Raw genomic sequence first — 24,257 nt, 5'->3', positions numbered from 1 at the left:
GGCGTGTACGCTCGCCAGACAGACAGAGAGAGACAGAGAGACAGAAAGCAAGAAATCATCCCCCAGGGGGGATGGTCATGCCGCAATCCCTTCTCCTCCATTCTCCTTCTCGGGATATTGGGCACACACACACACGCGCCCAGCGTGAGTTTTAAGCCACCGGGTCCGGGACACGAACTGCAGTCAACTACGTGGGAGTCCAGCGACATAGCCATTACGCTAACTGCTGGTCCCTAAATTTCTTTTTTTAATAACTATTTATTTTTATTTATTCATTCGTTTATTTTAATTTGACCAGAAAGGGGTTGGGGAGTGAGAAAGCAAGCTACCAGGTCCAGAGACTCTAACCATGGTCAGCCATGTGGGAATGTCCAGTGCTTTAACCACCATGCCACCTGCTGGTCCCCGAAAAGTATAACCTCTACATTTATTGATGATAGAAGAGAAATTCTCCCTAAAGACAATCTTAAAATATGACAGAAAGGGTGGTGAATAGGAGCCAAATATACTTAATTGAGTTGTTTCTTGGCTAAAATCAATCTACTGTACTCAACTACATCTCATGTACTTATAAATATGTGTAAAAACTCCATCTTCCTACAGAACCATAAGATCAATTCAGTCCTTTTTTCAACATTTGAACCTCACAGCTTTGGTATCATACAGACTATCTTCATTAATCCACTAACAATGAAGTAGTGGCCTCTAATTTCTAAGACCATGAAACAAAGTTTTAGAAAAGTAAAGAAAAATAAGCCTACTTTTAGCAATTTATGGGGTCTAAGTCTCAAGTCACTTAATATCAAATCAATATTACATATATTTAATAATTCTAAGGTTTTACATATAACCAATAAAATGACTACCCCAGTGCTGTGTAGATTACATTAGCCACACAGAGGAATAACTTTCTTATTTAATATGGCTATGTAAAGAGATAAGAAGGACAACAAAAGGGAGAAAAGTATAAACGAAAGGAAGGTATGGCGAAAGGGAGGAATCTAAACTTGCATCTAATATTTTTTGGCAGTTTTATGTATGGTTAAGGGGATCAATGATTTCTGAAGATTTAAAGAATTCCTATACCTTCTCTTACTTTTCAGGGCCTATTAGAACCATCATCTGGGGGACCAGCAGGTGTCTTTGTGGCTAAGGTACTTGGGCATTCCCACGTAGCTGACAACGGTTCGAGTCCTGGACCCGGACACAGTGGCTTGCCTTCTCACTTTCCCTCCCTCTCTCTCTGTGTGTTGTATCTCTCTCTCTGGTCAAATTAAAATGGACGACTGAATAAATAAAATTAAATAAATAATTATTTAAAAAAAGAACCATCATCTGTGATTCATTTGCTTAAGTACATATGCTTTCTAAAAGTATACAAAAGTACACATGATTCTTCCAAGATAACAAAACAGACTCTTTTTCCTTTTAGTGAGTACTCAACAGTTTTTCTCTTTCCATAAAATTGCTTATTTCTGTTAGGTGAATGCATATTTTTGGAGTGTTTGTTACATAAAACCAGAGGAAATGCTATATTATTACAGGGAACAAACATTTTGCACCAGGTTATATCTTACTCTGATAACTTAGTGTTCTAAGTCATTGATATTTTAAAGAAATGAATGCTTCCTTGAATTAAATAGAATAATGAGAGGGCATAAAGTAAGAGTTTATGTCAAACAGAAAATGAGAAATACATGACTTTATATACACTCAAAATAAGAAATTCAATAAAACTAAAAATCATAACTAGCGTATATTCTGAATGGTTGCCTTTTAGGTTTAAAAAAACTGTCTAGAGTACTTTGTGGAGTTTATGAAATGACATTATCATCAACATTCTGGCTTGCCAATCATTTCTAAGGGTGAACCAGATCAAACTACACACTATACATATTCCTTATCCCATGGAATTACCAGTATGTTGAAGACCCTTTGTTAAAAAGATAACTTAGAGGGATCAGCAGATGATATAATGGTTACATCACTGGACTCCCACATAGTCGAACACAGTTCAAGTCCTGGAACGAGAGACTTAAAACTCACACTGGGTACATGTGTATGCATGACCAAGATCCCAAGAGGAGAATGGAGAAGAAGGGACTGTGGTGTGGTCATCCCCCTGGGGGATGATTTCTTGCTTTCTGTCTTTCTGTCTCTCCAGTGAGCACATGCACCCTATAGCAAAAATCTCTCTCTTAAAAAAAAAAAAAAGAAAGAAAAGAAAAGATAACCTAGATAACATAGAAGCTGCAAAAGAATAAGGTACTTTTTGAAGTATCCAACTTACTCCTCAGCATGACCTCCCCATATTTATAATGTTATTTTCTTTTCCTTAGAGTATGATAGAGACTTGATTTGTCCATTTCTTCCTCTTGATTAATAAGTAGCCTGTCTTTTCCTCTTCAAGTTGGCCATCCATAAGCTTATTCCTAAGTCACTTACCACCATAACAACGGTGCCACTTTATTTTGTGGAGACATAAACTCTTCTAATCTTAGATTATTTCTCCTTATTTTTATTTCTAAAATATAATCTTTACTGTATTTGGCTTTGAGTACAGTACCTTAAATACCTCCTGAAAAAAGGTAGTGTGCAAATAAATGAATCCTTATTGACAAGCTATTACTAGAACCGTTCTGAAAATACCAATACATTAGGAAAGGCTCTGATCCTATTCCCGAAAATCACTTGCTATGTTCATTGTTTCTGTATACACTTTTCTATAAAGACGTTATAGCCTAGTTGTTAAACAGGTTAAATACATTATAAAAACTTTCCTTTTTTCATCTCCTATGGTGTTAAGACATTATGGTGTTTGAACAATTCAGACATTTTTACTTAATAGCTAAAAGTATTCAGAAATCAGATAAGAATTATTTACTAATTTTCTTCCTTTGTGTATCATGTTTTTTTTGTTGTTGTTGTTGTTTTTTAGAGGTTTTCGCTATAGGGTGCATGCACTTGTCAGACAGACAGAGAGAGACATAGAAACAGAAAGCGAGAAATCACCCCCCAGGGGGGATGGTTCACGCCGCAATCCCTTCTCCTCCATTCTCCTCTTGGGATCTTGGGCATGCACACACACACGCCCGGCGTGAGTTTTAAGCCAGCAAACCGCTGGGACTAGGTGGGAGTCCAGCGACATAGCCATTACGCTAACTGCTGGTTCCCCTTTGTATATCATGTTTTATGACTAATGTTCTTAATTCTGAAATCTCAGTTGAACCCTTAAAGTGAGCAAGGAGTCTTCACTTTGGTCTTTCTAAAGTTTTATCACCATCACCATTTGAATTGCCACAAGATGTGTGTGTGTACTTACCGGCGAGGCATAGAGAGAGAGGGAAAGGAAGAAAGTACACCCAACAAGGCATGAACATGCACAATTCCTTCTTCTCCATTTCTTCATCATGCTGGGATTTGGATCACTCATGCACATACAACTGGCTTTTTTAAGAGAGTTTTTTGGTATAGGGTGTGTGCGCTCAACAGAGAATCAAGGAGAGACAGAAAGCAAGAAATCACCCCCACCCCCAAGGGGTATGGTCATGCTGCAATCCCTTTTCCCCCATTCTCCTTTCAGGATTTTGGGCATGCACACACACACACATGCCCAACGTGAATTTTAAGCTACTAGGTCTGGGACTTGAACTGTGATCCACTATTTGGGAGTCCAGCAATGTAATCATTACACCATCTGCTAGTCCTACACCTTGCATGTTTTTCAAGCCACCCCCAGGCTGGAATGTGAACCAAAGTCAGCCATGTGAGAAATGATTTCCCTAATTACTCAATACTAGGTTGTGGGGCCAGCCCTGAAAGATTTAAACCAAGTCAAAAATTCAATTAAAAAGCTATAGATATAAAACAATATAATGAACCATAGCATTTACATTTTGAGGAAATAATCTGGGGCTAGCAGATGGTGTAGCGATTATGTCACCGGACTCCCATATGGCTGACTGCAGTTCGCATCCTGGACCCAGTGGCTTGAAAATCACACTAAGTACATGTGCATGAGTGCTCAAAATCCTGGGAGGAGAGTGAAGGAGAAGGGATTATGGTATGGCCATCTGTCCTAGGGATTGGTTTCTCACTTTGCCACTCACTATTTCTGTCTCTCCAGCAAGTACATGCACTTTAAGGCAAAAACCTCTTAAAAAAATAATAACCGTGTAATGGTGGTTACACTACATGTTTTAAGAAAAGGAACACAAAAATATCTTTAGACTAATACAGTCTATTTTTCTCAATATTCAGCTTTTTCCCATCTATAAGCAAAGCACAAAGATAGTATATATATGTGTGCTAAATATGTAACACAGTACAGTGTTGTACAGATAATATTTAATCACATGGTACAAACTGAATTGCATTTCCTCCAAAATCTGTATGTTCAAATCTTACCTCTAATGTGATATATTGAAGATAGGGCCTTTAAGGAGGTGCTTAAGATTCGATGGGGTCATACAACAACCTGTGAGTAGTGTGTTTTGAGCTAGGAATTTCTAAAGGAACATGTACCATAGTAGACCCAGTATCGTCTTCATCCTTTTAGACTCAGTGCCTTAAAAAGTTCTTAAATAGCAAATAAAGAGGGTACAGAGACAATTCAGGGACTTAACCAGCCAGGAAGAGAGATGGGATTACACCAGAAAGACATTGCCAGTTTGAACTAAATGGGGCAGTGAAAGTGGGACAGAATGAAGACGGTTGTGGGGTTCTATGGGTCTGAAGTATTATCTTTTAGTGAAAGGGAAGAATGGCTGTGAAGACGATTAGGAGATCTTCAGCACTGTCACTTCCACTGCAGGCCCCAGGGAAAAACTGGTGGAGCTGCCTCTCCAGTTTTAGCAGGACAGGATGACCCTGCCCAGAGCCTAGCGATAGGACCCACCCTTACAGAAAGTTATGTGAGCAAGGTCCCTACAGAGAGCCTCTGCCATAACCATAGAACCATCAGAATGACTCCATCCAGGAGGGACTGGAGGGCAGAATATTGAACCAAAGGAAGTTATTTTCTACTGTTAATGACTAATGAAATTTGCATTGCCAGATTTTAGACTTGCTTGGGACCTATTATTCATTTCTTTCTTCCAATTTTCTTCTTTTGAATGGGAATGTCTTTCAATGCCTGTTCCATCAGTGTATTTTGGAAAGCATAGAACTTGTCTATTTTTGTTGTTTTTAGTTCTTTTTCCTTTATTTTTTTATTTTTTAAGGTTTGCTGGAAGGCACATGTGCTTGCCATAGACAGAGAGATTTTGGAAAGCATAGAACTTGTCTATTTTTGTTGTTTTTAGTTCTTTTTCCTTTATTTTTTTATTTTTTTTATTTTTTTAGGTTTGCTGGAAGGCACATGTACTTGCCATCGACAGAGAGAGAAAGAGAGAGGAAAGTGAGAAATCACTCTTCAGGGGGAAAAGGCACTCTCCTTTCTCCTCTTGGGATCTTGGGCATGCATGCACATGTGCCTGGTGAGTTTTCAAGCTGCCAGGTCCAAGACTTGAACTGTGGAGTCAACCAGTGCATTAACTTCCATTCCACCTGCTGGTCTGTTTTTTGTTTGTTTGTTTTTGTTAACAAAGCTTATACTTAAATGTACAACAGGCTCTACAACAACACTTTACCTTAGCTATAGGTGGCAAAAAATGTTATGTCAGAGAATATAGATGTTTAAGGAAAAATAGAATCAATGGTCACCATTGTCTCAAGCATTAGAAACAACTTACTTGTTGCCAGCTTTCTTTCTTTGCCACCTGTGACTAGGGAACCCTTCCCTGCATCCTTTGCCCTTAGCTCCTTGAGCTTCTTCTGCTCCTCTTTCTGTTTCTGCTTGAAAGTCTTATCTTCCTTATCCATCTCCTTGACCTTTTTCTTAGGCTATTTCAGGAGCCTCTTCTCACTCCCTTTGTGCCCAGACATGGTGCCTAATGCTTCTTTCTCAGGCTCTGCCCTTTATCTATCTATGTCTCTATAGATACACATACACATAGACATTGAGAGAGTGTGAGCCTGCACTAATCTCTATGCTTGAGAGTTAGCTTCACTCCATTCTGTAACCTCAGATTCATGCCCTGACCCTGTTCATATGCCAAAGCCAGTGATCCATGCATGCCATTGATAATAGGGTAGCCAAGTCATAAAATGTAAGAACACAATACTGAAAAAAAATAATAACTTACTGACATAGGTCACTAGCACTATTTTTACATGAAACAGTTAAATAATTTTGTAATCATAAAAGTCATAAAAGCAATGAGAATATATTTGCAGTAATCAACGTAAATTTTTAACCTTTTACAAGGAACTCTATTTTTTAGTGTTGTGTCAACTCACCTTGTTACTGATCCATTTCTTAGGATCTTCACTTCGGAAATGCTCTTTTCCGTAAGAATCGAAACCATACTTGCTTGATGAATGTAATGACAGGACGTACTTTTTATTTTGATTGTAGGAAGAGAATGGCAAAAACCTGAAAGAATATTTAGGTTATATTCTTAGGTTAATTTATAGAGCTATTTGACTTCTAAAAAATCAGGATACAGAGAAGCAAGCAGTATAGTAAAGTGAAACGAACACATGGTTTGAAATCAGAATACTGAATTCTATCTCAGCATCTGACCCTGGTTATCTGTGTTACTAATTTCTGTGACTTCATTTCCTATTCTGCAGCTGAAGATACTAAAACTTTCTTTGCAGAATTCTTTTGAGCTCTAAATAATTTGTTAACATAAGTAATGTTAAATAATGTATTTATGAATTAAAATGCCAAATAACTCAAAATTTATCATGTCTGTAACAATGTTCTTAACTTAAAAAAAATAGGATCTCACCATAGAAAGGACAGAGGGAACAGATGATTCTCCTTGAAGTGGACTTCGTTTGAATCTTAGGCCACCCAAATAATGAGGGCATTGAGGATAAAGGGTATGAATAACAGGGCTTTCATGTCAGCCACCCCTGTATTCCAATCTTGGCTTTGTCTTTGCTAGCTGTGTTCCCTTATGCAAGTTATTGCATCTCTATGAGCCTTTACTTACACTTAGGGCTGTTATAAGAAGTGAACAGCTAAATAAATATAAAATATCTAACACGGAGGCTGAAAAGAATAGCTGTCCAATTAATAACAGTAGTGTAAAATTAGAATAACTTCTTGTTATGGTAATGATTATTATTACTATTATTATTATTATTATCACTCTGGGGTATTATAGTCAATATCTAACACGGAGGCTGAAAAGAATAGCTGTCCAATTTATAACAGTAGTGTAAAATTAGAATAACTTCTTGTTATAGTAATGATTATTATTACTATTATTATTATTATTATTATTATCACTCTGGTTTTATAGTCAACATAAAAGACTAAGCTTTTTAAAACTTTTTAGTATTATTTTTGAAATTTTTGCTATAGGGCATGTGTTCATTGGAGAGAAACAGTAAGAGAGAGAGAGAGAGAGAGAAAGTACCCTTCCACCCTGGTGACAATCCCTTCTCCACTTTCCTCCTGAGATTCTGGGCAAGCATGCACATATGTCTGGGTGTCTTTCAAGACACTGGATACGGCACTTGAACCACACAGTATGCTATGTGTGATCCAGCTCCCTTAACTACACCACACCAGTAGCGGGCCTCCCAAGGCTAAGCTGTTAAAATCCATATAAACTCTCCACAGGACATCTAAGATTGTGGTAGTATAACCTGCTGAATTGCTCAAATCTATCATCAAAGCACACTGAAATAAGAGTAAAGGAGTAAAAAAAGTTATAAATCCACCAGAAGAAAGCAGACAAAAGATGAAAAATACCAGATGAAAATACCAGTATATTCTTAGCGGACAGAAAATTCAGAATTGACATAGAAGAATTAAGAAAACTGAAGTTTTAAGCTCCAGAAGAGAGGATATCAAAAAGCAATGAAGCTATTTGTCCTGCAGAACCCTGGACAGGCTGAGAGACTGAAGCTATATTTACTATTGAATATGACAGAGAGAAACAAAAGTAAAAACAGGCTAAAAGTAATTAAATCTCCAAGTCCCTCCTAGCACATAATCCATAAGAAAAGCCATTACACCAGAAGATGGTGTAATGGTTATGTTGTTGGACTTCCACGTAGTCTACCGCAGTTTGAGTCCTGGACCTGGCAGCTTAAAACTCACACTGGGTGCATGTGTGTGAGTGCCCAAAATCCCAAGAAGAGAATGAAGGAGAAGGGATTGTGGCATGGCCATCCTCCCTAGGGGGGTGATTTCTAGCTTTCTGTCTTTCTGTCTCTGTCTCTCCGACAAGTGCACGTTCCCTATAGCCAAAATTTCTCTTAAAAAGGAAAAAGAAAAGTCATTCTTAGAAAGATTTATACCAGAGAAACCTGGTCTTAGAGAAAACAGGTCCAACAGTGAAAGGTCAAGGTGAGATACCAATGAAATAGTTAGATTTTGATCCAAGTACATCCAATGAACTCTTCCCCTACTCAAGTCTTAAGTGAACTGGCAGCTGGACTTCAGTACTTTAGAAGACTGTATCTTCTGAAAAGATACTGAGAGTTTCAAAGAAACTACTTCAAATGTCAACATTGAGTGAGGTCTTAATTAAAAGACCATATTATAGAACAATAAAGTCTACCTCAGTCAGAAACCTACTGTCACACACAAATAGTTCCTGACTTAATTTTTAAAATTTTCACTTTCATTTATTTAAATTAAAAATAAAAGTTAAACTTAATTTTACATTTTCAGTTTGCTATTAGGGTACATGTGTTTGCTGGAGAAAGATGGGGAGGGAGTGACAGATCACCCCCCCCCCAGGGGCAGGCACGCATACACATGTGGTGTGTTTTTCAAGCCACTGGGTCCAGACTTGAACAGTGCACTCAGCCATATGGGATCCAGCCACATGAACCTCCACACTACCTGCTGACCCAGAGTTTAATTTTTAATATGAATTTAAGAATAGATTGCCAAGGGGCCGGCAGGTTGTGTGGTGGTTAGGGGCATTGGACTCCCATATGGCTGACCGTAGTTCAAGTCCCAAATCTAGCATCTTGCTTTCTCATTTTCCCTTTCTTTCGCTTGCTCTGGCTCTTTCTGGTAAAATAAATAAATAAAGTTAAATAAAATAATTCTTTTTTATAAACAAAAAAGAATAGATTGTCAATTGGGAAAACAATCAACATGAAAGGAAGATACAAATCCAACACAAAGATAACACTGAAGAAACAGACCTAATGCAGGAAACAGGAATGAACACAGAATATTTCAACAAGTATAATCAAAGAAAATAGGGTATCACAGAAGTAAAAGCTGAATGCTTTTTAAATAAAAGGAACATCTAGAAAAGAGTAAGCTCTGGGAAATAAATAATATATGTATAGCAAAATAAAATATTCAGCTGAGAGAAATACTCTGACATTCAGACTAAAAAATAAAGTTGAGGTTCAACAAATACTTATTAAACCATCACCATGTGATGAAACTTTCACACATCTAGTTTAATTTAGATATTTTTATAGAGGTTTTTGCCATAGGGTATGTGCACTTGGCAGGGGGAGAGCGAGAGAGAAAGAGACAGTGAGAAGGAAAATGAGAAATCACCCCTCAGGGAGGATGACTATGCCACAATCCCTTCTCCTGCATTCTCTTCTCACGGGATTTTGAGCACGCATGCACATGAGCCCAGCATGAGTTTAAGCCACCAGGTCTGGGACTTGAACCGTGGTTGACTAAATGGAAGTCCAGTGATGTAGCCATTACACCATCTGCTAGTTCCAAGAGAAAAGATTTTTAAAGACCTAAAATCAATCGACAATTTGTTTTTTGCCGTGTACTCAGAAGTTTGTTTAAAAAATATAAACCTTAGGAAAAAGTGTTATTTCATTCATTTTCATACCTCTCTGCAATTTATTTTTAACTGTAAATAAACTTCTTTTAATATTTTTCCTAGACAAATATTTTCTAATGCTATATAAAATAAAAATAAGCAAACAGACTATAGAGCTTTGAATTATACAAAGTTATGGAAGCATGTATTACATATGCTCTTGGGAAAAGAGCTCTCATATAAGACAGATTATGGTCTTTCTAGTGCTAATTTGCACATGGGATGGACATCACACACCAAAAAATTAATGCGGCCCCAATGTCCCTGAGTATACAAAGGAGGTGCTGTGAGCCGGCTGCTGCACTTCCAGTTTTTATCACTTCTGAATTGCATTTTAATAGTACATTCTTCTTTTGTGTCTGAATAAAATTTGCTTTCTCACGGGACTGGATGGCTGAGAAGACAAGGCTGAAAGAGTAGGTATTTCCCTGCCTAGGAATTAAGCCTACTTTCATTTAGCCGTAATGTTTCTTTAAATTAATAAATGCATATTCTGCACTGTATAAGCATGCTTATATATGTATATACAATAAAAAATATTTAGGTGTTCTATAACCCTTCAGTGATATTTATCTTCAAATAAAGAATTCTGTAATTCTCAAATAGGATGTGCTCAATAAAGTATGAATAGCTATTTCACACAATTTCAATTTATAATCAAACTTTAGATAATTATCAATTACTTAAAAACATGTCATCTTTTACCAGGTAAATATATATATATATATATTCGGTTATACTTTAAGCTTGCAGCACATACTTCTCAATTAACTGTACTTGCAGCAAGTACTTTGAATTAACACCGTGTTAAAGAGGAAGATGATATGAATTTCCCTATTATTATTTTTTACATTTATTTATTTATTTATTTATTTGTTATGATTCTTTAAGTCGCTGGGTCTGGGACTTGTACCATGGTTGTCCTTGTGGAAATCCAGCACCTTAACCACTATGCCACCTCTTGCCCCTTGCCTATTATTTTTTATAATCTTATCAAAGACACAGATCTGGTAAAAGTTTTTAAAAAATATGTGGAGGTATAATGGTATATATAAACAGTCATTACCGTAGTGTCTGGGCAGTTACAGAAAAATTGGTAGAGGTCTCAGAAAGAAAAAATGTAGAATAGTCCGTTAGCTTCAGGGAAATAGGTCCATGTTTCTCCTCTCTAAGGAGCTAAGCAGTGCTGATCCATGCACTGTTCACCTTCAGAAATCCAGCTTAACACCCAGCTTTCCTAAACAGCTTAATCGACCCACCTCGACCCACACTGATTTCTCTATTACCTAAAAATTTTTGATTAAACAAGCGTTAAATGAATGCTCTTACATACTAAGCACTTTGAAAAACACACAGATACAATGATGGAAGACACAGTATACTGAAAAGGAATTTGCCTTATACTAGGCGGTCGGAAATGAGACAATACACACAGGTAGAACGTAATAATTTTGCAACAGGCATGCACAAGAGACAATTCATTCACAGAGGAAGTTTCTGTTCGCTATGCATGTGTGTACGTGGGTGTGGAGTTACTGGCAGGAAGTTGGGGCTTGGAGAACTAAAAGCTATCTTCCCAGACCATGTGAGTCAGGGCTGAGAACTAAAAGACAAGTAATGTTCATCATGTTAATAAGCTGGTGAAAGCCATTTTAGACAGGAGAACAGCATATACTGATGCATGGAGATAAGCCAGAACATGAAAAGGAATTCTGAAGAAACTGAGAAGGGCTCAGCATAGCTAGAAAGTTGAGTTATTTTGCAGGGAACAAAGTAAGTCATGAACAGTCTTATGGTGGAGACGAGATTACCGATGGAGAATATGTATAATAATATACTACAGAAATGTATAATTTCAAAAAAAATGGCCTTATTTTAAATATTACGAATACTGACTGCCTTGTTGGATAGTTATTCAAGTCACAGTGAATTCTGTCTTAGGTAAATTATTTAAAGACGGACACGATGATAGAGATTTAAAGATTCAAGACGCATGGCTATGTAATGATTAGGTCTTGGACACCAAATATGTCTTAAATCAGCTTCCTCTCTTGAAGGGCTCCCAATGCAATACATGCCTCAAGTGCAAAACAGGACAGAGGAATGCTTTATTACAAATTAGAAATGTGGCTCCATACTGCTATAAGTTCTCCAAGGAGCTATGCACGAACACACGTGAAGTTCTTTCTGCCTAGGCCAGCGACAGAAGGAATAGCAAACTAGAGTGAGTTTCTCCCCACGTTTATCGCGGAGCTTGCATAATCCAACGTTTTCTACAGTGGGGACTGTTCCTGGTCCTGCCCTTAGCATCTCAACAGCAAACAAAAATCAGGGCTGTACTAATATGCTGCACAGTCATTTCTCCAGGGAGAATATCCTTGCTCTTTCACTACTGGTCAATAAAAAGAAAAGAAGAGTCAATCAAGGATTCTCCTCATAGGGAGCAAATCCAGGGTGATATTTCACTTCTGGAATCTTTCGAAAGGTCAAGAAAAACTCTACAAAGAGAGGTATGCCTCATCACAGGAAACATCGTCCCTTGTGGAACCAATTTTAACAGTCCTCCTCCTTGGGCTAAATAGAGAAAGTGGGTAGGGGAGAAGGAGGGAACAAAGGCAAAGAAGGCCTTGAACGCCCCCTAGAGACAGCTCTCTGTAATACTAACGCGGATACCAAGTTCTAGGCTTGTATTAAGTGAGCACTTATTAAGTGTAAAATGAACACTTGATGACTTGATTTCATATTATTTCAATCCACCAGATATGTTTTAAGTAATTAATATATTCAACATACTGTGTTAGAAACTGTAAATAAAAATATTTCTTAAGACTGAGAAGTCCTGTAAGTGACAAAAATGCACTTAACTGTTTTTAATGTAATTTCCCCAAATTTATTTGACAGAAAACTCATGGACATCTTCCAGACTATTGTTGTCAGAGACACTCCTCTTGAGATTTTGGGCACATATGCACACGTGCCCAGCCTGAGTTTCAAGACTCTGGTTTCAGGACTCAAAACATGATCAAGCACATGGGAGTCCAGCCTGCTGACCCCCAGATCACCTGATTTTTAATATAAGCTGAAAAGTCTGGATTTAAAAAAAAAATCAATTATCAGGAACCAGCAGTTAGCATAATGGCTATGTCGCTGGGACTCCTACGTAGTCGACCGCGGTTCGCGTCCCGGACCCGGTGGCTTAAAACTCACGCCGGGCGCGTGTGCGTGCGTGCCCAAGATCCCAAGAGGAGAATGGAGGAGAAGGGATTGTGGCATGACCATCCCCCCTGGGTGGTGATTTCTCGCTTTCTGTCTCTCTGTCTCTCTCTGTCTGTCTGGTGAGCACACACGCCCTATAGCAAAAACCTCTCCAAAAAAAAAAAAGGACTAAAAAAAAAAATCAATTATCAAAAATTGTGCAAGATGGATTTACTCTCAGGAATCTGAACTGCAAGAAAGAATTATCCATAATTTCTAGAACTGTAAGGTTATAAATAGCAATAGTCTCCTATCTGGTCTCTGTCCTCAGTGAGTCCTAGTTCCAAGCCACCTACATAGTTAAGCTGATTCTTCCACTGCAATTCTTAAAACATTGTGATGGTTTTACAATCATTTCTGCACAGTAAGGTCCAAATACTTTATTATGGCATACAAGGTCCTTTACAATCTAGCTCTGGCATCTCACTTCTGGTACTTTGCCTGAGGTTCTAAAGCTATGAGCTAAACTCTGGGAGATACATCAGACATCTAACTGAAATTCCCACAGCTGTGCACCTTCCACACAGCTGTGGGAGTCTCTGTCCATGCCACCTCCTTTGTACCACTGTCCCTGCTCTGCGGGCAAACTTTTATTCAGACTTTTAAGTCTCATCTGATTCCTCACACACTTTTGAACCTTAAACGGAAACATACGAGAATCTCTGAGGGCTATAAAGAAACATTTAAAATAAAGAAAATCTGGGATGTATAAATATCCTGCGAATAGAGCAGCATGTGTGAGTATGATACACAGAATGTCTGTCACAGAAGAAATGCCATATGCCCCATAAATTGACTAAAAGTCAATCAATGAACCTTTAATTGGTATGTTAGGCATTGTATTCACAAGAGTGCTTAGAATACAGAAAACCTCAACTAAAAAGACAAAAAGTATCTTTTTATGGTTTGGCTGTAAACATTTAAAGTGTATGTAATAATCCCAGGTATATCACCAAAAGTAGTCCAAGCTATCCAATTATCTAGATGTTATACATCTTAAACTTCTTTAGACTGAGATCTGTAAAATCAGAATTCTAGCACTCTATGGTCATTCATGTTAAAAATATATATACATTTTTCGGAGAAACAGTGGACAAAAACAGAGAGCATAGTTCTCACTTTACAGTCGAAGTAATAAAGAGCTCTTTTGTAGACAAATTCGAGAACTTCTTAATTATACACAGGCTTATTATCTATATCCCCAGTGTTATAAAGTACCAGAACTTCATTAGAAAAATTAAGCTGGAAAAATGAAGGCAGCACTTTGTAAATTTCCACTGGAAATTAGCTGGGAGAGGCAGAGGAATACTGGATCAAAAGAGGGTAATCATGCTTAACTGTGCCCTAGAGCACCGCGTGTATAATACGATTTGCACAGTAACTACCTCTCCCGTTACCGCTTGTTTGGAGTATTCTGTGTTAATGGGGTTAGCTAATTTCGTATTTTAACTTAAAAAGGCTCTGCTGATTAATAAATGTTGCACACTGTGCTAGTAATTAAAATAAATGGAAGAGTTACAAATAAAAGTTGAATTGTTATGAAAACATTATCTGAAAATATGATAATCCCTGTTTATCATAATACAATAACGGTTCAGAAAATATGCACATTGTAAAGGTCTGAAGCATTTGAAAAAAAAATCGCGCAAGTTGAGAAAGTTTTGAGATGTGTTAAGTTTCCTTCTCACACTTCTTTAGTGATAAATATAAGCAGATGTCATCCATATATACTGCAGTTTTAAAAATGCCTTTGGGGAAAAAACTGGTATTTAAATGCAGTTTCCTAAACTTTCCCACATTTTTTTCTTGCAGTATTACCTATGAAGTGATACTGGTACTTACTTTAGAAACAATATTTAAGAGATTTAAAAGTAAGTAATACAACATTTACCAAGACTCTTATCTAAGTTAGGTTGCAAATTTGAGGGAAATGAACACAGATAAAATTCATAGACACCGAATGCTTTTTATCAGTTCCACCAAATGGACGAATTCAAGAAATTCTACTTTACTGCTAAACGCTTATAAAATGTTTCCCATTTCACCTACTCTAAATAACTATATAAATGAACACCTTTTATTTCCCAAAGCATGTGGACAGCTACACAGTAGTATGTGCTCCAGTTCCTAAATGAAAGCCTCTGTTTAAAATTTCATATACTGGGTTGTCAGAAAAGTCATGCCACATTTTTGCATAGAACAACACAGAAAAATGTGTCATGATTTTCCCAACAACCCAATAGCTACGCTGTGACATAATCATGACCTTGCTTCACAGAGAAACTCACATCATGGTCCTATTTTTTTAAATCTTCATGTCTAGGATATAAACCTGCAGAAGATTCTCAAATCCTTAGGGATGCAGGATTTCCCTCAAATTCAGTTTTATCTTATAATTTAGCTGAACACCAAAGTCTGAAAGAGCAAGGTAGCTCCTTGACTTGAAAACCATTAAGAAAAACACCTGTATTTGTTTAATTTTGCTGCTCTAACAAATAACCATAAATTTGGTGGCTTACACAACACACATTTGTTAACTTAAATTCTGGAGATCAGAAGTCCAAAATGTACCTCATTAGGCTAAAGGTGTTTGCAAGCCTGTTTTCTTTCTAGAGCCTTTAGAAAAGAATCCATTTCCTTGTCCCTTGCAGCTTGCAGAGTCTGCCTATTTTCCTTGTTTGTGCTATTTTCATACTTACTAGAGGTGAGTTGAGTCTTTCTTCCATTGCATCATTCTTAGCTCCTTTTATGTGGTCAAATCTCTGCTTTTCTCTTCCACTTTCTAGGGCCACTGTGATTACACTGGTCCCACCCAAATAATCCAGGATAAACTTCCCATCTAAAAAATCCTTAATTTAATCACATTTACAGAGTTCTCTTCAGTATGTAATGTAAGATATTCATAGATCCCTGGGATTAGGACACATGGACTCTGAGAGAGTCCACTGCCTCCTAGGACACTGATCAGCACAGACGTTTATACAATATCCTAAATCCATTCTATCTTGAATATAATTGGAGACTGTGTAAATATAGTCTCTTGTATTAAAGCCAGGACATTCACAATTAGTAGAAGGACCTTCACACACCTCATAAGAGTCTAGTAAAGCCCATGTCACAGACTATATCATCTGATTTAGGATTGCTTGCTCCACTTCGTTTCTACTGTCTTAAATATTAAATCAGACATTATTATTATTATTACTATTATTATTATTATTATTATTATTATTATTATTATTATTATTATTATTATTATTATTATTATTATTATTATTATTATTATTATTATTATTATTATTATTATTATTATTATTATTACTTGTAATAGGGCATGTGCACTCACAGTAGGAGAGAGAGAGAATAAGAAGGCATGCCTGGGGGAGGGCCATGCCTCAATTCCCTCTCCTCCATTCTCCTGTCAAGAACTTGAGCATGCACACACGTGTGCAGGGTTGTTTTCCAAACTTCTGGGTCTGGAACTTGAACTGCACTGTCAGTCATATGGGATCCAGCTGTCCTAACCACCATGCTGGCCCCAGATATTAATTTTGATAGCCTCCCATTTCTTCCACCTCTTAGTGATAACAACTGCATTCCCTATTTCATTTAAGCAACTCTCATAGTCACATTTCAAATCTAAAAATATTCCTTAAAATGTCCTCCTATGAAATTGTGAAACCTAAAATTCTCTCCGTTCACTATCTCCCAAAAATAAGAAATAAAACGTATACAACATTCTATTACATTTAAGTAAAGGAACAATAAACATCTATGTAATTGTGTAGGCAAGTAAAAATTTCTGAATGAATACACAAGAAACGGTTGGCAGTAGTTGCCTCTGGAAAACATAACTAGAGATTACCAGATAATACTTAAAGTTTTCACAATAAGAGTGTGTTGCAGTTTCAATTTTTAAAAAGTTAACAAAAATTCTCTTTTATTTTTTCAAGCGGATTTGAGATGATTCAGTAAATCAGGAAGGTAGAAAGTTTCTTATGAAAACAGAAGAGACGTGGGACATAAAGAAGAATACAATCAGTTCAGCAGTACTGGAATAGTTTCTTATGGAATGTGGAGCTGGATCAGATCCTGAAGGACCTATGTATTATAATAAGGAATTATTCCAGTGGTGAGAAAAAGGAATTGAAAAGCATTTTTGCTCAGTAACAGCATGACAGAACTTATTCAGGGTGGGTGTGGTGGGATCTACTGCATGGGAGTAGGAGTGGGTAGGCCATCAGAAGACATTTATGGCAAAGTGGGAAACTGCAAGTGCTTAAATTAAGGCAGTGGTAGTAGAAAGAAGGGAAGAGGCTGACTCTGAGTGGTAGAATGAACAGAGCTGAAGGACTGATAGGATATGGGTGATGCTGGAAAAGGAGAATAGGGTAATTTAAAAGTCTAGTCCCTAACTTGGGCAAATAGTGGATGCTGCAATCCATACTCAAGACAAAAAGAAGCAGGTCAAATTGTTATTTGATAAGATTAAGCCATCTGGTGGTGATGCAAATGAAGATGACAATTGAAAATATAAATCTAGAATGCAGGAGCAAGCTCTTAGACTGAACATCATTGGCCAGGTGTAGGGTGATAGGGGTGCTGGACTCACACATGGCTGACTGCATTGGAGCCCTGGACCTGGGAGCAAGTTTTCCCTTTCTTTCTCTCTGTCTCTTTCTGGTGAGTGCACATGCCCCATAGCAAATTAAAATAATAATAAATTAAATAAATAATTTTTTAAAAAAGAAAATCATTGGTATAGAGATGGAAATTGGTCTTTCAGATAGAAATAATTACTCAGATTATGTTCAGAAAGAAGAGGGAAGTAAAGAAAAAAAGCAGATTAAATCTGCCATCATCATAGTTTTATCACATTACTTCACCAAAATTAGTGCAATATAGATTAATTACATCAACATATTTCTTCTAAAATAACATGTTTCACAACCAACAAATTCTTTTTCTTTTTGTAATATATCTTTCTCAAAAGTCTTAAATAATTTTTCCATTATCTACAGAACATATCATCTTAAAGTTTTTTACAATTTTTCTTTCTACTGCCCTCTAACATAAAAATTATCCCTGTCAAATTGGTCTTCTCATTGTTTTGCCAACTTTTCCTACCATCCTTTTTTATATCATCTACCTACTTTTATCTACTTTCTCTCCTTTCCTCTATCAAAATCTTAACCATATTTCACGGGATTCAAATCAGTTCCTTCTCTGTCAAGAACTCTTTCCTAGATAAGCAAAAACCAAAGCAAATTCCACGTTAAAAAAAAAAAAGAAGAAGAAAATAAACATCTTTCATACACACACTTGGATGTTTATCAAACACCTGGTGATCTTACTCAAAATTCCACTAGGGCATCTGATTTGGTTTCCATAAATTCCATGAAAATAGAGACTTTATTTATTTTATTCATTGTATCTCTAGAGCCTACAACTATTCCTGACATGTAAACTTTGTTGAATTAATAAACACTTTCTGTTTCTCACAATATCTAGATTAGAGCTTCTCATACAGAGGGTCCTTGATAATTTTTATTAATTCTTAATTTTCTAAATTCATAAAAATAGACATGTGAGTAAGGAACATAATTTTCTTCAACAAGGTATGACAAAATGAGTTTCTTTAAAAACAGGAATAAAGTTTTAAAATGCTTCTGAAAAAATTCCCTCTATAATCCACCCTCTGTATAAATTCTTATCATCTTATTGTCTATGCTTATTTTAAAGAATATATGTATGTTATAGTTATAATATATCAGTTTGTGATTATTAAGAAGCATTCCTGGGACCAGCAGTTGGTGTAATGGCTATGTCACTGGACTCCCACATAGTCGACCACGGTTCTAGTCCTGGACCTGGTGGCTTAAACTCACACTGGGCATGTTTGTATGTGTGACCAAGATCCTGAGAGGAGAATGGAGGAGAAGGGATTGCAGCATGGGCATCCCCCCTGGGGGGTGATTTCTCGTTCTCTGTGTCTCTCTGTCTTTATAGCGAGCACATGTGCCCTATAGCAAAAACCTCTCAAAAAAAAAAAAAAAAGAAACATTCTTGTCAACTTTAATAGTCAACTAAGAACATTCTCAGTGTCGTGGGTTGAACTGTGTTCTCTCTTCCAATGTATATGTTGAAGTTCTAACTCCCAGTGCCTCAGAATGTGACTTCATTTGGAAACAGAGTCATTGCAGATAGGACAAATTCAGATGTGGTCTTTCTGGAGCAGAGTGGGCCTCTACTCCAGTATGACTGTGGCCTCACACAATAGGTAAATTGGAACACACACACATGCACACAAGAAGATCACATGATGATGAAGGCAAAAATTCAAACAGACATTTTTATCAGCTGAGGAATGCCAAGGATTGCAAGCAAGTCACCAGAGGGTAGGGGGCAGGCATAAACAGAGTCATTCGCACAGCCCTCAGAAGCTCGGCCAACACTTTGATCTTGAACTTCTAACCTTGAGAACTTTGAGACAATAACTTTATGTGCTAAAACCACCCAGTTTGTGCACTTTCTTGTAACTGTCTTACCAAACTAAAACACTCAGAAAATCTCTTTTAGAAGTTCAAGGAGAGACCTTTTACCAAGCTAGGACCCTGTATCTTATGATATTGTAGTTTTGCTAGAAGTCCTCCTTAACTTCTATTTCTCTAGATTTATGGATAAAAACTAGGTCATTTTCGGAATCTGTGATTTCATCACTCTTCTCTGATTTCTTATATGCAAAATAATGATATTTGTAATAAATATAATGCATGATAATCATTATCTTCTCTTAAGATCCAAATATGTGCCTGACACTTTATTATCTCACTCAATCCTCATTACAACCTTTTAAGATAGCATTTCCATCTTCATTTTATAGACTAGGAAATACGAACTCAGGAAGACTAAATTTCTGTAGAAATATCAATTGGATGATCAATAAACATCTCAATTATTTCTTTTAGCAATTAATCTTGCTCTTTTATAAACCTTGTACTGTTGAAAATGGAAAAATAATCCTCAGTAATATAACTCTTTAGTTATTCATCACTAAATTGTATGAATTGTAGGTGTGAACAGCATTAATCTTCTATAATCTCTGTGGTAAAACAAATCTATCTCCCAAAAACTAATTGGAAAAAAATGTTCCTTACTTTCTTATTCATCATATGTTGCGTTGATTCAATTATTGAAAGAATCTGCTAAACATTGTATAGTTAACTTTTTCACTTCAAGTAACTGCTATAAAATGAAAAATTTTATAAGAATGATTTAAGAGGCTTATGTTTGACATCAATTCAAATAAAAAGTTTAATTTTTCAAAAGACTTTTCATGAATGTATGATTAAAATAAAATACAGTAGGGGCCAGTACATGTATGGTGGTTAAGGCTCTGGATTTCCACGTGGCCAACTGCAGTTGGAATCTTAGACTTGGTGGCTTGAAAAAAATCATGCTGGGCATGCTTGCCCAGAATTCCAGGAAGAAAATGGAGGAAGGACTGCGGTGTGGTCATTCTCCCTGGAGGGTGATTTCTCACTTTCCCTCTCTCTCTCTTTCTCTCTCTCTCTGGAGAGTACAAGGGCCCCATGGCAAAAACCTAAAAAAAAAAAAAAAAGCATATTATATATATCTCTTTTGACTAAAAAAAATCCAGAATATACTATGATAGATAAGAGGTCATTTTAATTTTTCATATAGCAAAAGAGACTTTTTAATGTATTTTGTCATCATTATTCTATAAATTATTATGAAATATATATGATAATTATTGCATGTATTATGTAAATAATAAAAATGTTATGTTATATGTTATAGTAGTATACTATTGTATAGTCATTTATAATCTTATACTAAAATGATTACATTATAATCATTTGTACTCTAATAATATACTATCTTCTCATTTAGTATATAAAGTATTATAAAAATTATTATGAAAGGGGCCAGTAGATGGTGAAATGGTTAAGTCACAGGACTTCCACGTAATCGATTGTGGTTGAGTCCAGACTTAACGGCTTAAAACTCAGATTGAGCCCACATGCGTGTGTGTGTGTGTGTGTGTGTGTGTGTGTGTGCACGCATGCACCCAAAACCCTGAGAGAAGAATGGAGGGGAAGGGGTTGTGATGTGGCCATCCCCTCTGAGGGGTAATTTCTTGCTTTCTGTCTTTCTCTCTCTCAGGTGAGTGCACACACCCTGTGGCAAGAATGTCTCTCAAAAAAAAATTATATGAAGAACTCTTATATTATTATATGCTGAAAATAGGATTATAAGAAACTTTATAGAATCATCATCATCATAATAAAGCCATTCTAGATTTAAAGTGATCTATTTATAAATTTTTTATATATAACTTTATCGATGATAAAGTGCCTTAAGAGAAAAGAAGTGCCTCGTAGAGAGAAATATGGACAAAGACCCAAATCAATGACACTAATAAAATACTTTAAAATTACACATGCCATCAGATCATTCTTTATCTTTTTCAATCATCTTCCTCAGACATTAAAAAAAACCCTGAATTTCTTTCATTGTGTCTTATTTTTTAAAACTACAATGTGGGGGGCCAGCAGGAGGCTAGTGGTTAAGGCACTGGACTCCCACATGGCTGACCACAGTCTGAGTGCCCACCCAGCAGTTTGAAACTCACTCAAGGTGAATGTGTGAATGTGTCCAAAATCCCAAAAGGAAAATGGAAAATGGACTGCCACATGGCCATGCCCCCTGGGGGGGTGAGTTCCACTTTCTGCCTCTTTCTCTCTGGTGAGCGCATACTACCCACAGCAAAAATCTCTAAACAAACAAACAAACAAAAAACTACAATGTGGGATCAGTTCATAACCTGATAGTTCAAGTGACTGGATCCCAAATGGCTCACCACATGTTTCCAGACTTGGACCCAGTGGCTTAAAAAATACGCCAGCTCTGTGTGCATGTGTGCCCAAAAATCCTGAAAGAAGAAGAAATTGAGAAGGGATTGCAGCGCGGACCATGCCTCATAGGAGGTGCTTACTCACTTTCCCTCCTCTGCCCCCTCTCCACAAGCACATGCACCCTCTGTGGAAATTTTCAAAGAAGAAAACTACCATGTGATTTCAGTATATGCAAATGAAATAAGTCCATGTTATGAACAATGTTCTTGCTTTATTGGGTTTTATCCTAGGAGCATCATAAGTATGTATGCTTTCACTAGATAATTAAGGAAAGTATCTTCACAGATACATATAGAGTATTTATTTATTCTTCTTAAAATGTCATTCATTATTTTTTCTGTGTGTATATATATATATCTAAACACACACACACACACACACACATATATATATATACGAATATATATTTTTCTGTGTGTGTATATACATATGTGTGTACATATGTGTGTACATATGTATATATGTGTGTGTATATACATATGTGTGTACATATGTATATACACACACAAATGCATATATATGGTCATTAATTATGCTATCAATGGATCTCATTTTAAATGTTGAAAAGTAATCACCTCTCTAAATAGGTCAAGGGTAGCTTTATCTCGTCTTACACTTTAATGGTTCTCTACAATATCATAAGATAAAAATATGAGAATATTTAAGGTATCAAACATGATACAGGTATTGTTCTTAAGCTAAGAACTCACCTTTGGTCAGTTACATTTCGCACCCATTCCTCTTTCCTGAGCTCTTCTCTGGCCAACTGTAACTGATTGATTGGTTCCGCCACCCGCAGTGTTGGCTCCAGGGGCCTGTAGCGTTGTTCTAACACCTCGTTGATATCTCGGAAGGGTCCCTGACAAGACAAGATGAGGCATATATTTGATTATGGAATATTTTTGGTGGATTATAAATGACTGTTTATGAAGTATTGCAAGTTTACTCAATCATTTTTATTTTATTTTATTCATTTATTTTTGTTGGGGGGGGCACGTGTGCTCATTAGAGAGAAAGAGTGAGAGAAAGAGAGATAGAGACTAAAAGAAAGCACCCTTCCCAATGAGGCATGGTCATGTCATAATTCTCTTTCCTCCATTACTCCATTCCATCAGGATTTGGGGCATGTACACAGAAGTACCCAAGGTGCTTTCATACTCCTGGGGCCAGGATTCAAACCACAGACAGCCATGTGAGAGTTAGCTCCCTAAGTACTGCCCTTAACTGTTGTGCTATGGGGCTGGCTCAATTTTTTTTTTTTTAATAGTTGAATAGTATTCCAGAGTATATGTGTCACACTTTTCCTATCCATTCAGCTGTTCGTGGGCATTTGGGTTGTTTCCATGACTTAGCAATTGTGAATAGTGCCGCAATAAACATCGATGTGCAAGCGCTTTTCCAATTAAGAATTCTTCTGTCCTTTGGGTAGATACCAAGGAGTGAGATGGCTGGATCATATGGTAGTTCTATTTGTAGACTTTTGAGGACTCTCCAAATTGTTCTCCACAGTGGCTGGACCAATTTACATTCCCACAAACAGTGTAAGAGACTTCCCCTTTCACCACTTCCTGCCAACACTTCTCATTTTTTGTTTTTTTAAATCTTAGTCCTTCTGACTGGGGTTAGATGTTATCTCATTGTTGTTTTGATCTACATTTCCCTTACAATGAGGAATGTTGAGCATTTTTTCATATGTCTTTTAGCTATTTGTATGTTATCTATAGAGAGTGGTTTTTTCAACTCCTCCCATCTTTTAATAGGATTTATCATCTTTTTTTGGAACAACTTCTTGAGTTCCTTGTGAGTTCTGGTTATCAGTCACTTATCTGATGCATAATTTACAAAAATATTTTCCCATTCTGAGGGCTGTCTATTCACACTAATTACTATGTCTTTTGCCACGCAGAAACTTCTTAGTCTGATGTAATCCCACTTGTCTATTTTGGGGATGATCAACTGTGCTTTGGGGGTCTTGTTTAAGAAGTCTTTCTCTACTCCAATGTCTCCCAGAGTTTCCCCAGTGTTTTCTAGGAGCAGTTTTATAGTTTGAGGTCTTAGATTTAGACCTTTGATCCATCTTGACTTGATTTTTGTCAAAGGTGAGAGGTAGGGGCTCAGATTCATCTTTCTGCAGGTGAAAATCCAGTTTTTCCAGCACCATTTGCTGAAGAGGTTTTCCTTTTCC

The 24,257-nt window shown here is 36.8% G+C and overlaps 1 protein-coding gene across 3 annotated transcripts in view; it reads right to left on the bottom strand.

Annotated features, from left to right (window-relative positions):
• The window catches only part of SPATA17 (spermatogenesis associated 17), a 263,127-nt gene that overhangs the window by 97,714 nt on the left and 141,156 nt on the right, over window positions 1-24,257 (bottom strand). For all 3 annotated transcript variants that reach the window (XR_335619.2, XM_006155850.1, XM_006155849.2), the window contains exons 8-9: window positions 22,783-22,931; window positions 6,340-6,475 (exon numbers count right to left, since the gene is read on the bottom strand). Coding sequence is in view for 2 of the 3 variants with exons in the window: in XM_006155850.1 (XP_006155912.1) it covers window positions 6,340-6,475; window positions 22,783-22,931 (285 nt within the window). In the remaining variant the exon portion in view is untranslated. The remainder of the gene's footprint in view (window positions 1-6,339; window positions 6,476-22,782; window positions 22,932-24,257) is intronic.

This window comes from Tupaia chinensis, unplaced genomic scaffold, assembly GCF_000334495.1.
Source record: "Tupaia chinensis unplaced genomic scaffold, TupChi_1.0 Scaffold000473_1, whole genome shotgun sequence".
Classification (NCBI taxonomy): domain Eukaryota; kingdom Metazoa; phylum Chordata; class Mammalia; order Scandentia; family Tupaiidae; genus Tupaia; species Tupaia belangeri.
Note: the sequence above shows the minus strand (reverse complement) of the source record. Positions and strands in the feature narration are given on the sequence as shown.